This window comes from Molothrus aeneus, chromosome 3, assembly GCF_037042795.1.
Source record: "Molothrus aeneus isolate 106 chromosome 3, BPBGC_Maene_1.0, whole genome shotgun sequence".
NCBI classification, from domain to species: domain Eukaryota; kingdom Metazoa; phylum Chordata; class Aves; order Passeriformes; family Icteridae; genus Molothrus; species Molothrus aeneus.
In genome coordinates, this window is record NC_089648.1 from 67,016,053 (window position 1) to 67,030,032 (window position 13,980).

A 13,980-nucleotide genomic window follows, 5' to 3' on the forward strand; every position below is an offset into this window, starting at 1 on the left:
GAGAACAACCAAAGTACAAGTCACGCTCAACCCATGGTATCTGCAGTGCAAGCCACATGGTGTGATCCTTTGAAATGCTGGATCCTTGGGGGGAACAAAAAAAAGGAGAAAAAAAAATGCAGCAGTTTTAAATTCACATATTGACAGGGAAAGGACTTGAATATACTTCTAATTAATATATTCATAAAGTATTCAACTGTAACCATTCTGCTGAAGTCAAGTGGAAGGGTGTATTTTCCTCCTTCCCTTTAAAAATATTGGAGGAGTTCCAGTTTTCTTGGCGGGTGCTATTTTTGCTTTTACGTTTTGCTCACAAAGCCTGTCAACATCTTCTTCAAAAGCTTCACATGTATGAAAAGATCTTTCTAATTCATACAACTATTGAGCAGAAAACTTGCAACTAACCAAAAACAAACCTGGCTATTTCTCAATTAACCAACAATCCAAAACAAAAGCTGTGGGAGGCATAAGTCACTAGAATTAATTCCATACAAGTTCTGTAGCCTAATGATGGTTCACATAATTAAAGCACCGACTTGCCAGTGCTTTGATCAGAGCACACTATCAGCTAGGTTTAGCATGCAGAATGTCACGGCTAGTGAAGGAGTTTAAAGGAGAGAAGCAGTATTTGCACTCCTCTCTCCCTGACCTATCTTCAGATGCTGCATTCAATCCTCTAAAATAGTAAGCTTTGCATCATTACCTCCTGAAGTCACTGGATTCTTCCTTTGCTGCCTCTAACTCTGAAAACTGTTTTTGATGCAAAATCTGAATCGACTTGCTGTTGTTCCAGGCAGACAGTTTCTTGTCACCCCACAGCTTCACCATGCTTCCCATAGCAGTGAGGCATTCTCACCAGGAGCAAGACAGGCTCAAACTTGCTCTTTTTCTGCAAATAGCCTCCACCTGTTTTTTTTCACCAACAGTTGCTCTGATGTGTGTGAGGAGCAGGACTTCATCCCACTCTGTGCCAAGTTTAAAAATTCACTCATATATGCAGCCATGGATCCTAAAAACAAACACTTCTCTAAACCACATTATCAGTTTAGTCTGGCTTCCCCAGGTTTTATACAGTGATAGGGGATGTGTTTTGCAGTGCTGTTTACTTAGCTAAGTCAGGGGTTTTTCTAATTTCTTGTGAGACACAAATGCATTGGGGAAATGTAGAAATCCATCATGGATGGACTTACAGCAGCAAGTTTAATTTCTCTGTGTTTGAACTTAAGGCTCTCTACATCTTCAAGTGGAGTTTGCATCAAAGCTATAGGAAAAAACCAGACATGTATATTTTATTGTAAAAAATGCCTATTTCCCTTTTCATCCTTGTGGTGTTCAAGTATGTTGTTAGAAGAAAACAGAGAGCTTGTTGTTTAAGAGAGAGAAAAAAAATCAATCGGGTGGGCTCAAGTGATGTGCTCTGCTGTAAGTCTTCTCAAAATGCCCTATCCCAACCAGCCATTGTGGGCTTCAGGCAGGAATTGTTCTATGACCTAGAATTGTCCCTTCTGCTTTAAATAATAACAATAATAAAATTAATCAGGATCCTGTTAGACGTATCATCATGGATGATTTCAGCATGAATTTAACTTTCCTTGATCATGGTTGCCTTCTCTTCTTACTTTCAAAATAAATCATATGGAGCTGGCTTTTCAGTTTTTCAGTGCCTGACTACCCAGGTGCTTCATCAGCTCTTGTCTGTATAATCCTTCACCTGGTTTCAATCTCCACCTTTCAAGACTGTCTGGTTTTAGTTGTTTGGCTTTTTTTAAAAAATCATTAGCATGATATATTGTAATGTCGTATTTCTATCCCAAATTTTTATTACTTCTATCTCATGTATTTAAATTTATCATCAGAGAATAATGAATAGTATAGATAACCAACAGCCTAAATAAATGAATAATGAAATACGTCTTGGTTCTTGTTTATGTCCAGGTTTGAGCTAAAGCTCCAGTCCTGCAACTTGATCTGAGGTCAGCGGGGGTCCACTGAGGGCCACCCACACAGCTCTGATTGCAGACCTGGAACCACAGATTGTTTACATTTCCCTAAAGAATCTAAAATAGTGAGCAGATAGGCAGGGAGCGTGACTAAAGAAAATACAGCTGCTGCCAGTGGATCAAAACTCAAAAATGCGGAGGTGGAGAAGACTGCCTGGAAAATTCTGAGAGGAGGCTGACAATGTACAGCCCAAAGTGGTGGTACAAAGCATGCACAAGATGTGCTTGCAAATCACCAAAAAGCTTTGAACTCCAAGTTGAGACAAATGTACTGACTCTGGGAGAGCCTCCTCAGAAAACTGTCCTAAACAAACAGTATTTGTCTACGCTTAGAAATCATAGAATCACAGCAAGGCTGGATTTGGAAGGGACTTTTAAGATCATTTAACTCCAAACCCACCAAAATAAATAAATGAAACTAAAATAAAATTTTTTTTTAAAATGCATAAAACAACCCCAGACACTCCTTTAAGGGTGCCTCCCATTCGAATAAACCGAATATCTGTTTTAAGTGCTGCCTCTTTTCCTCCTATATAGGGGACAAACAACAGGGAATTTGAGAAGTCCTTGGAGTCAGGGTAGAGGGGTTTTGCTCACTGTATCTCCCTCAGGGATGAGCCACCCACCAGTGTAACCTGTTGTTGTTTAATGTGGTCAAGGAGGCTTCTTCCTCAGGATACACCCAAGAAAGACATCTTACACTGGGACCACCTTTCATGTCACAAAAAACTGTTTGCTGGTGGTTACCATGTCTGCCCTTAGCTGACATGGTTACCAGTGAAAGCAGCAGAGGCTCCAGAAGGAGGGCTTTCCTGAGCTCTCTGCAGCTGACAGTTTCCTCTTCCCTTTTAATGCCTAAATTCCCTTGAGTAAACACAATATTTGTCTGAGCCATGAGAGAGAACTTGTTTTCTTTGCTGCCTTTGAAAAGGGCCATGTTTTTGTTCAGATGCTGCGTTACGCTGTAAAAAAGTGGTTTTTTTAAACCAACACGTGTGTCACTGGCTGTAAAACAGGACTGTCCTCCAGAGTGAGTCACCTGAAGGTGCAGGTCCCCACGGAGGTGGCTGAACTGTTTCTGCAGCCAGCAGGAAGCTGAGGCTCTGTTCAGCTGCCCCTGACTGCAGACACCGAGTGCCCACACTGGCATTATGCCACAGTGCCATAACTCTCATGGAAACTGGGCTGGGATTCAGCCACCCTCATAGCACCAGGGCCTTATGCATGGGTGTATAAATCAAACCCCCAGCCCACCTGCAGACTGCCACCACTGCACCTGAAACTAAATCCAGCCCATCAACCGAGGTTCACATGGCCCTGAGCATCCAGAGCCATTTCAAATGTCTGCAGGGCATCCACATGGCTGGAAAATGTGACAGCCTGTGGGAAAACTGCCAAGCAGCATGTCCTGAGGCACCTCACATGGCACTTAATCCCTGTGCTAGGGCATCTGAATCCCACTAGTAAGCTCTAAAGCCCCACATGGATTTGGGAAGTTAAATGTGAAGTTCTTGCAGATCTACTCGTGCTCAGTCTTGGTGTAGTATTACCGTCCAAAGACTGTGGTGTACAAAATCTGCTTATTTGGTTGTTTATAAAGAAGTTTGGGATCCATCCAGGTAACAACACTACCCACATATAAAGTCATTATCTCCAGAGCTTCCTGTGAAAATCTTGATATTTACCACCCACTGGCATTTACATAAAGGACAGTATTTGCAGTGTAACCTGACACTTAGAATAGGAAAAGTCAATTTAACAGCCTGGAGCAGTAAATGTTAAAATGTGAGTTTTCATTTACACAGAAGTCCTGGTATCTTTCTAGAACATTGTGAAAGGGACATGCTGTGAACATCCCAGGATTTCTCTGATGCTTATCTCATTGTGTTAGATTAATTTGTTCTTTTTCAGGATACAGTGAGCTTTTTGGAAGCAATTTGTCTTTCACTTTGTAGCAACTGACCAGAAAACCAAAATCTTTGTGACTAAAAGCTAATTACAATTTTTTATTTCTCCTTTGCTTGGAACAGGTGCCTATTCCCTGTCTATTCGAGACTGGGACGATATGAAAGGAGATCATGTCAAACATTATAAGATTCGTAAACTTGACAATGGTGGATATTATATCACAACTCGGGCACAATTTGAAACTCTTCAGCAGCTGGTTCAGCATTACTCAGGTAATTTTTCAGATAATACATGGCACTCTGAAGTATTTTAAAACAAAAGTGTTTGCTGCTGAGCTGATGTATGTGTAAGATGCCCTAAAGAGTCATTTGATCTATGACTCTAGCTTGTTGTAATGCATCTTCTGTTATCCCTTTCCCATTAGAATTATAAATGTCTTTGAGTGCTGTTCACAGGATACAGCAGCAGAGCTTTTAAAACCTAACACTTTACTGTGCTAAAGGTTTTGTCAGCTCTCCCTTTTCTAAGCAAACAGAATTACCAAATCTGATTTGCACATTTCCAAGCATGAATTCCCTGTGAAAAAGTGAGTGCTAAGATGTGCTAAGATTTTGCAGCACACTATTGCTAATAAAGCAAATAGGAATTGCATTGTGGAATTCAGTCACCTAAAACAATGGCCAAAAGGTCTGCATGTATTAGATACATTAAATATATTTTCCCACTGGAATTTTGTTCTATGTGCAAAGTATTAACATTTAGACTATGTTAAATAAATAAGACAATATGCATGTTTCTTTATGCACACTATTTGTGTCCACCCATCAAACTTTTTTTTATTATTCCTGTGAATAAAGTGTGGCAGGCACTGTTCCACTCAAAACTACATCCTTTTGTCACTGGCAATTGGTGTACAACAAATGCAACTTCAAAGCCCCCCAAACCTCTGCATAGGACAACTGGTTCTTACACAGAAGATTGCCATGCTTCTCAGCATGGTCAGTTTTTAAGCAGAAATTTGTGTTTTGAATTATTTGCTCTTTGGGGTTTTTCCCTTTACTTTAGTTTTTCATAATATTATTAACAGATTACCCCAAATGCTTGCTGCTCAAAAACTTTTCATAATTTTTACTTGGGAAATCAGCTTCTCTGCGGGGCATTTTTTCTGTATTCTTTGTATTCTGTCTGCTGCATTCTTATGCTATTCATACTAGACATCTGGCTGTCTTCTCCACCCAAATCCTGATGGGTGTGTGCTGCCAGGGAGAATTTCTAGTTGTTTCTGGTAACTCTACTTCAAGCTAGATGAGGTATAAAAACTCACCTATAAGGAAGATAATTTACAACCTCACTGTACCAGTTGGTATATGTAAAATTTTAGTTTCCCATGGTCAGCTTATTTGGGTGGCACATTCTCCATGCACAGATGCAGAAACAAATAGATCTGGAAGCAGCCATTTCTGTGCAACACTGAGGCATAATCAGTAGGATCCAGGCAGGGTAGGTCTGGAGGCATGGTACTGCATATGCTAATGAAGGTTTGCTCTAGAAAGAATGTCAGACTTGCATGACACCTACAAAGCCACCTTTTCACAGAGCTAAATATGGAAAATATCTTTTCCCAGGCTACAAAAAGTCCACCAAATTTTCATGGCTGCGATTTTTCAGAAAAGGAAGTAATTAATCTTCTCCGTGTTTCTTTTATTCAGTTCAGAAACAATTCAGCTTGTAATTGACAGATTATTTTTAAAAAGCTATAATGTACCATAGTAAACCAGTCACTCAAGAGGTTATCTTAATGCATCTTAATGGGAGGAGAGTAATCCTGAGTCTTCAAGAGAAACCAGTGGCGGTCACCTTCCATTTCAGCTTGTGCAGAGACTAAAATATTTCCTGTTCCGTCTCAAATGAATATGTTTCATTGTTCAATTCCTAATCTTCCAGGATGCTTTGTGGTATGCAACTAACAGCTGTTGTGAGTAGCATTGTTTTTTTGCTTTCTGTAATTGTTTCATGTCACACTTTTTTTTCTTTCCTCTCCTTTGCTGTTGGCTTCACTTCTGGCTCCATCAGAGAGAGCTGCAGGTCTTTGCTGCCGCTTAGTAGTCCCCTGTCATAAAGGAATGCCAAGGCTTACTGATCTGTCTGTCAAAACCAAAGATGTCTGGGAAATTCCACGAGAATCCCTACAGTTGATCAAGAGACTGGGAAATGGGCAGTTTGGGGAAGTATGGATGGGTATGGAGCAAAATAATTACTCTAAAATAGCTCGCTGTGTGGGGATTACAAGATGGAAGGTGAAAATGTAGGAGGACATTGTGACCCACGAGAAAAAAAATTAGTAAAGCTCAAACTGTTAGGAAAAATGTCTTTGGAATCATGTCTTTGACTTTGAAATTCTTTAATCTTCAACTTTCACTATAATTGATGGCAAAAGAAAACTGAAAATCCATGTTTCCTTGGAAGGTCTTGATTTTGACAAATTACCACTGTCTTAATAATAAATCAAGGCTCACATAGTAATCTCTTAGCTATACCAAAGAGGTATACTGCAGGCTAACAAAAGAATTCCTTATCTTCAGCATCCAAAAACCAGTGTTTGCAAATGAGCTTTATTGCAGCACTGAGAGACCCTCACCTTCCATCTTTCTCAATGCATGCATAATTTTGGATTATAAGTGTGTTTTTTTTATTAATTTCCTCTCCTATAGAGAAAGCTGATGGTTTGTGTTTTAACTTAACTGTGATTGCTACGAATAATACCCCACAAACTGTTGGATTGGCTAAAGATGCATGGGAAGTTGCACGTGATTCATTATTTCTGGAACAGAAGCTTGGTCAGGGGTGTTTCGCTGAAGTGTGGCGTGGTAAGGCAGAGAATATATTTTGCTTTGGATGGATCTTTTAAGGCCCTCTTGGCAGAAATAAACATTTCAAGTCTAGATCTTAAGGCTAAAAGATCAGAATAGTGTGAAATGTTAGTTTATATTGCCCGAAACAATCAAACATAAACACAGTAATCCATGGAGAAGCTTCCATTCATTTGCACACAGTGGTATGAGAGGTTAAGGCATTAAAATTCATTAATTGCCTTGGGTTTATTTGGGTGACTACACAATTGCTAGGTATTAAAATAGGAATGATGCTAAACCTGTAAGGCAGAATGGCTAACCAGAAATTAATCTGGTAAGTAGACATTTTTCTTTCCTTGTGTATTGTAGCACTGATGGAATCAGACCCTGAAAATTATTCCATCCACTCTCCCAGCTTAAAAATAATGGCAAATATCAGCAAGCTGATATTGTCAAGCTAGCTTTCCCATGCATCCACTTCTTCAAGTCTCTTTGCAATTTGTGTCTGCAGCAGAGCCCAGTAATTCAATATAGAGACCAGGGACAACAGAGGCAAAACTTGCCAGGCCCAGCTGAACCCTCACTTTGAAGTCCAGAAATATTGGCCTTTTCCAAATCCACTGACATTGTTTTCTGCACACTTGCCAGCTTAACTTGCCCATCACGGGCCTCATTCTTTTAATGAGTATAAAACAACAGCAATTTACAATATACATAAATCTTAGTATGGCCATAGCATTGAAACACAATATAGTGGCCATTTCACGAGATGTGGCTCAATTTCTATGGCAAATTGCATTCTGTATCGACTCTAAAATTAGCAATTCAAATAAAGAATCACTATATGTTATTTCTTCACAAAAATTTGAGGAGGCAGTTTGACCACTCCTTTTGTTGCAGTGACACAAAAATATGTACAGCCAAAACAACCAGTGGATCCTCCAGCAGGGAGCCCAGCAGCAAGTCTGTGAGATTTACAGAATTTATAGACTAGAAATAGAGAAATTTATATAATCTCACAGAATTGCAGTTGACCTGTTGCAAAGAAAGCTGCCTACATTTCTATTCACATTTCCAGATAATTGCAGTTTCTCCTTCTTGTTCTCCATCTTGAATGCACACACAAGTTTCTGATGTTAATACTTAGTGGTCAGCTCCATGTGCCATAGACCTTAAACAGATATGACAAGTTAAAGGCACAAATGTACAAAAGAGAAAAAAAAACAGCTATGGGAAATAAAGTGCCAAGTACCAGTACCAAGTAGCTGTCAGAAATGCAAAAATTATGATTACAATTATGAAATTCTGTTTCTTAATGTATTGTAAAAAATATGTTTACAGCCCTGAAGCATTACCAAATTGGAGTAGATGAACACAGTAAAAATTAATAAAAAACACATTAAGTAGTAACTAACTACATACAGGAAGAATTCAGAGGGAAGTCTATGCTGCTTTTCTATTAGAAAAATATACTAAAACGGAAAAAGAAAATATAAGAATTTAAACTGGAATCAGGGCTGAGAGGATAAGTTAGCATTTTTGTTTTATTTTCTTTTTTTAAACTGGAGAAATTAATAAAAGTATTTAAAAACAGACTTGCTGAAAACACTTCAGGGTAATAGAACAAGTCCTGGAATTTTTATTTAAACAGATAGTACACAATCCTGTTAACACACAAGGTGGGATCCTATTTTATGAATGCCAGTCTGGTGCCCATGAAACTCACTTTTTTATTCCTGGTTTTATTCCTAGTTCATATAATTTGCGGTACCTCTGCAAAGTGGCCATGACTGATGGCGCACTGCAGTCTGGAGCCTCAGTGACTCCAGACAAAACATGCTCCCTGTCACCCATCAGAAAAGATTTTGGCCACCCTGCTTGAAATTAGAGGCAAAACCACATCCTTCCCAGCTTAAGCAGGAGAGCCACTAGAGCAAAATCCTGCTTCAACTCTGGTTTGAAGGACTGAGAGAAATTAGGGCTTCAGGAGTCCTTCTGAAGCGTGCTGGCGTAGCAGAGGTGGTAACTCAAGGCATTACTCCACTGATAGTAGTGAACTGTCAGTTCAGTGACAGCTGGCACTGAACTGGCAGAAGGAAATAAAGGCATAATAAAAACCAACTTGCACTGCACCCTTTTGACTAATATGTGCCTCAAGTCCTGCCAGACATTTGGGATTGCCCTTTAAAAGTGAGGAGCAGCACAGGAGCAGCAGCTCCTCCACTGCTCTTCTGCTATCCTCAGCCAGGCAAGGTAGACCTGGGACCTGAGCATTTGCACAAAAAAGACCCATTTTATGGCTCATTTATATTCTGGCAGGTTGCAAAAGCTCATGATAAAGTTATTTTGGCCCAGCCAGTTCCCATGAAGCAGCTGAGCCCTGTTATTGTTCACATACTTTTAACAAAGACAAAAGGGGTTATTTTACAAGTTACCTTTTTTCATGACACAGCCTTTGTATACTTTGTGGGTTTTCTGCTGTCCTCATGTTTAAGTTCAGAGGAGTAGTTTTTAATGTGATTAATTCCTGAAGTAATTTAGTGTTGTTCTGCCTTATCACACAGCAGCTCCCTATCTACAGATCACATTCAGAACCATGTCAGCCCTGACTCTGGAGCAGGGTTCTGGCTAGTCTGGGCAAAGGACAACCAGAAGGCAGTAGGAAAGGGGTATTTCTGCCCATTTGAATTGTCCTTACTTTTCCTTCCCACAAAAAAAAAAAAAAAAAATCCCCACTGTTTACCTTAATAGGCCTTTTGGGTTTTCTTTCTTTCCAGTCCTCCTCTAATACCCAAGTGAAGCCCCACCTTTTGCACGATGCCCTGAGTCAGCCTTCCCCACTTCTCTTCAGGTTCTTGTGCAGGCTTTTGGATGTTCCAGAAAGCTTGGTAGCTGATGGGTGAACAATGATGCAACTTGTCTATTTCAGTGCTGACCACCAGTAAAGAGCAAACTGAAGTGGACAGGGACACCTCATTTTCTGTCAGCAGCTCCTGGGGATAAGGAGGGGAAGGAAAAAGACACATTTCAGTTTGGAAACACACCTGTGTTTCTAAATTGAAATCAATTCAGGATTTGTTTCTCAGGAGGTTTTTTGTTTGAGGGGTTTTTTTTGTGGTTTTGTTTTGTTTTGTTTTGTTTTTTTAATCTGACTGAGAACAAAACCAAAATGTTAAAATATGTTGCAAATGAGAAATTCTGGCTTAACCAGTTTTGTTGTCCAAATCTGTGACTGGAGCTGTGTTGTTGTCTGGAGCAATTACTTGTTAGCAAGGGAGTACACGAAGATGGGTTTCAGCAGTCCCAAGTTTCTTACTCAGAGAAGGTTTCTGTGGAGATCACTGGAAACACTGTCTGAGTAGGACAACAGCAATTGTGCCCCAGTGCCAATGGGAGTATTATTTTTCAGTGTAAGAGAAAAAGACTAAAATATGAAGGAGGTGTGGGAGGAATGTAATGATAAGGCAACATGGGAAACCAAACTTTTTTTAAAAAAATTTATATTAAATGCCCTTGCTATTTTTTTCCTGCTTATATTAGGCATCAGGCAGAAAAAGGAGCAGAAGATATTTAATCTAACTAAGTGTCTGTGCTTGTAGGTACATGGAATGGAAATACTAAAGTGGCTATCAAGACCCTGAAGCCTGGCACCATGTCTCCAGAATCCTTCTTAGAGGAAGCCCAAATCATGAAGAAGCTAAAACATGACAAATTGGTCCAACTTTATGCTGTGGTATCTGAAGAGCCTATCTATATTGTCACAGAGTACATGAGTAAAGGTGAAGCCAGAGCTGCTGTGCTTGATAATATTTTTTCTTTATTGTTTTTCCTTGGGGATGCAGAGGGAGGTGCAGCAGGGTGCATGCGAGGAAGGAGAGAGGGAACAGGAAACTAGAGTCACCTCTGGCTTCAGAAGAGCTATGAGTTCCACTATGAACTGGGCCCAAAATGCATAAAGAAAATCTGTACTAGCTGGGGGAAAGAGAAGTTGGTGCAGGCTAAGTGATTCCCACTGCATCAGCATCCAAACTTCCCTGATAAGTGATTTGCATTTTGTAGGTTTGATGATACCCCATGCTGCTTCCCAAGATCCTAGCTTTTCCTGGCATCAGAGAGTTCTTAAGACATCTTCTTTCAAGTGTTTACTTGTTGGCCTAGGATTTCTGTTTCCTTGTTTAGCCAATCCTGAACCTTATCACTGCACCTCATTCTCAGATGACACTTCCCTTTCAGTCCACCCCATTATCATCTTAATACATGATTTGCACATATTATTCTTTCCCTCCTCTTTTTCCTTCACTTTCCCCTTCCCCCTTGTCTCTTCCTTAAGCTACTTAGCTGGTAACACTGTAGTAAAATGAGAAAAAGAAAACTTTTTGCTCCATCAGATCTCCAGCAGGGTGCTGAGAGCAGAGCAAAAAATCTGCTTGTTTTGGAAAAGCAAATGAACCAAATAGGAAACATAAGTTCTCACAGGGAAGTTTCATTGTACATTGGAGGATACACTCTGAAATTTTAAGTGCATTCTTTCAGTCTATTTGGAGTTGACTTTTATTTTCCTGGCAGGTGCTTGCCCACCTCCCTCCTCAGAGGCATCCAAGCCCTGACTAACTCACACTTTAATCATATGTCTCAGTGACTAGCATATGCTTTTTCCCTTTAAAAAGAAAGACTTTTCAAAACCCTTCTGAAGTATGGGGTTTATTTTGGCTTACTTTACTGGTTTGTACTGTAACATTTTACATCTTTGGATCTGCGCTTGAGGCTGACAATTTATCAAGGGAGAAATGCTTAATCATCTCTCTTTTTCCTTTATTTTTTAAACCAATTCTCTGACCTTATTTAAAGGAGACTGCTACACTTCTCTGTTCAGATACAAGATTAGGACAGAAGCTATACATCCTAGGCTCTTTAAGGCAAGAGGGTACTTTCTTGTTTTCCCTTGCACAGGAAAGTGATGTTCTTATAACTTTTGCTAAAGTTGCTTTCATTTCATCTCTTCTTTGTCTTCTAAAATTAATGATTCATGCTGTATTTAGTTCTGGGTTACCTAGGGGAGGAGCACCACTAATTTCTAAGGAGAAATAGCCTTTGCCAATGCTATCCCCCTTGGGCTCACCAGGCTCTGGGCTGACCTTTCCTTTGGAGCACATTGAGTTAGGATCTGACTTCTTCCATAATTTGTGTGGATTGGAACGGAGCTGCTGCTTTGCAGTTAGCTGAGGCCTTTAGAGAGCAGCAGCTATGTAGTTTTAAAGAGCACTGGAAAAGTTAGGAAAGATCAACTTTCTCAGTAATGGTCAGGAAAATTTAAAACAATCCTGTTTCCTTTCCCTGCAACTCTCATTGTACTAGTTGCACATTCTTCTGCAAGCCAACTTGAAGAGTGAAGCAAGTACAATAGGAGAACTTGGAGATATCATGGGGTTTTTTGAAACTGTCCCTTGAACTTGAAACATTGCTGTCTTTAATACTGCACATATTACTGCACCTCCATTCAGATGAGTTGTCTTCCTAACATCTGTCTATTGTGTCAACTCTGCATTCACAGGGAGTTTGCTAGATTTCTTAAAGGATGGAGAAGGAAGAGCTTTGAAGTTACCGAACTTGGTGGACATGGCAGCCCAGGTCTGTCTCCAGAATACTGAGCACTGAGGTGTGGGTGTTTTATAGCCCATGTATGAACTGAGTTTGTTTTAAATGCATGGCTTGTCTCTCCTGCTGCTGGCAGGTGGCTGCGGGCATGGCGTACATCGAGCGGATGAATTACATACACAGAGATCTGCGCTCTGCCAACATCCTGGTGGGCAACGGCCTAATATGCAAGATTGCTGACTTTGGATTGGCAAGACTGATTGAAGACAATGAATATACAGCCAGACAAGGTAAATGCAGCACTGAGTGTCATTCTTGTGGCAGGGAAAGAGTAGAATGTGGTTTTGAAAAGCTCTCTCTCCTGTGCTTCAGAGCTGCTTTCAGTAAATCTTCAACTCACATTAACTCTTAGTCAGAAGTTCACTGCTGAATGCATGTCATAAAGAGAATGTCTTATTTCATTGTCTTTTCTTTGAAAACCAAAATGAAGCAAAGGTGATGAGTGAGAACACAGCTGGAAATGGCAGCAAAGACAGGATCTTCATGGTGCCATAGCAAAGAGGGTATTTTACTTACTGGTTATGAGAGTCTGAATGTGGTGATCCAGAAAAGTGTATGTAGGGTATTTCTTTTGTAGTGTGCCTTCTAGTAGTTACTAACCACTATTATCACTCCTGTACTATTCTTACTTTCTTTATTTCAAACAAATCAAAGAGTTGTGCCTCTGTGCAACAGAGCTGCTTCTCTAAGCACTCTATTTCCTTCCTTCCTTCCTTCCTTCCTTCCTTCCTTCCTTCCTTCCTTCCTTCCTTCCTTCCTTCCTTCCTTCCTTCCTTCCTTCCTTCCTTCCTTCCTTCCTTCCTTCCTTCCTTCCTTCCTTCCTTCCTTCCTTCCTTCCTTCCTTCCTTCCTTCCTTCCTTCCTTCCTTCCTTCCTTCCTTCCTTCCTTCCTTCCTTCCTTCCTTCCTTCCTTCCTTCCTTCCTTCCTTCCTTCCTTCCTTCCTTCCTTCCTTCCTTCCTTCCTTCCTTCCTTCCTTCCTTCCTTCCTTCCTTCCTTCCTTCCTTCCTTCCTTCCTTCCTTCCTTCCTTCCTTCCTTCCTTCCTTCCTTCCTTCCTTCCTTCCACCACTTCCCTCCTTCTGCCCTGTTTCCTCCTTCTTTCCTTCCTTCCCACCACTGTTACACTATAGAAATGTGTCAAAGAGTTTTGTAGCTTTTTCTAAAAAGCATGTGTGTTCAAACTGAGCCATGTCACAGGCTCTTTTTAGTTATTCTTTACAAGTCATGCTTAGTTTTCAGATGTTTGTCCAAGCTGCAGAGCTACAGTTTTGTTCTCTTTCTGCTGGCAGTACTTTGGTCGTGCTTGCTCAATATGTGTTGGTAAAGACGACTCCATCCTTTCAGTGCCAAAGCCAGGGAGGATCCCATTAAACCCTGTTGTACATCACCAAAAACTCTCTTTGTGGGTTTCCTGTTGTGAGTTTCTTCTCTTGAGCAAAGTCCCTGTTTCAGCATGGACCCTGACATTAATTCTGAGGAAACAGCTAACCTCTTTCTGTAACTTTTTCTCTAAGTGTTGACAGAAGGAGCCAGAGAGTTTCCAGCATGCCTTGCCCTGGCCTGGGAG

The 13,980-nt window shown here is 40.5% G+C and overlaps 1 protein-coding gene across 4 annotated transcripts in view; it reads left to right on the forward strand.

The window, feature by feature from the left end:
* Positions 1 to 13,980, forward strand: part of FYN (FYN proto-oncogene, Src family tyrosine kinase) — a 137,663-nt gene that overhangs the window by 104,183 nt on the left and 19,500 nt on the right. For 2 of the 4 annotated variants that reach the window (XM_066547101.1, XM_066547100.1), the window contains 5 exons: positions 4,031 to 4,180; positions 5,982 to 6,146; positions 10,360 to 10,539; positions 12,312 to 12,388; positions 12,492 to 12,645. In XM_066547101.1, the coding sequence (XP_066403198.1) occupies positions 4,031 to 4,180; positions 5,982 to 6,146; positions 10,360 to 10,539; positions 12,312 to 12,388; positions 12,492 to 12,645 (726 nt within the window). Of the gene's footprint in view, positions 1 to 4,030; positions 4,181 to 5,981; positions 6,147 to 6,619; positions 6,776 to 10,359; positions 10,540 to 12,311; positions 12,389 to 12,491; positions 12,646 to 13,980 lie in introns of all 4 variants that reach the window. The other 2 variants (XM_066547103.1, XM_066547102.1) reach the window with 2 other exon arrangements.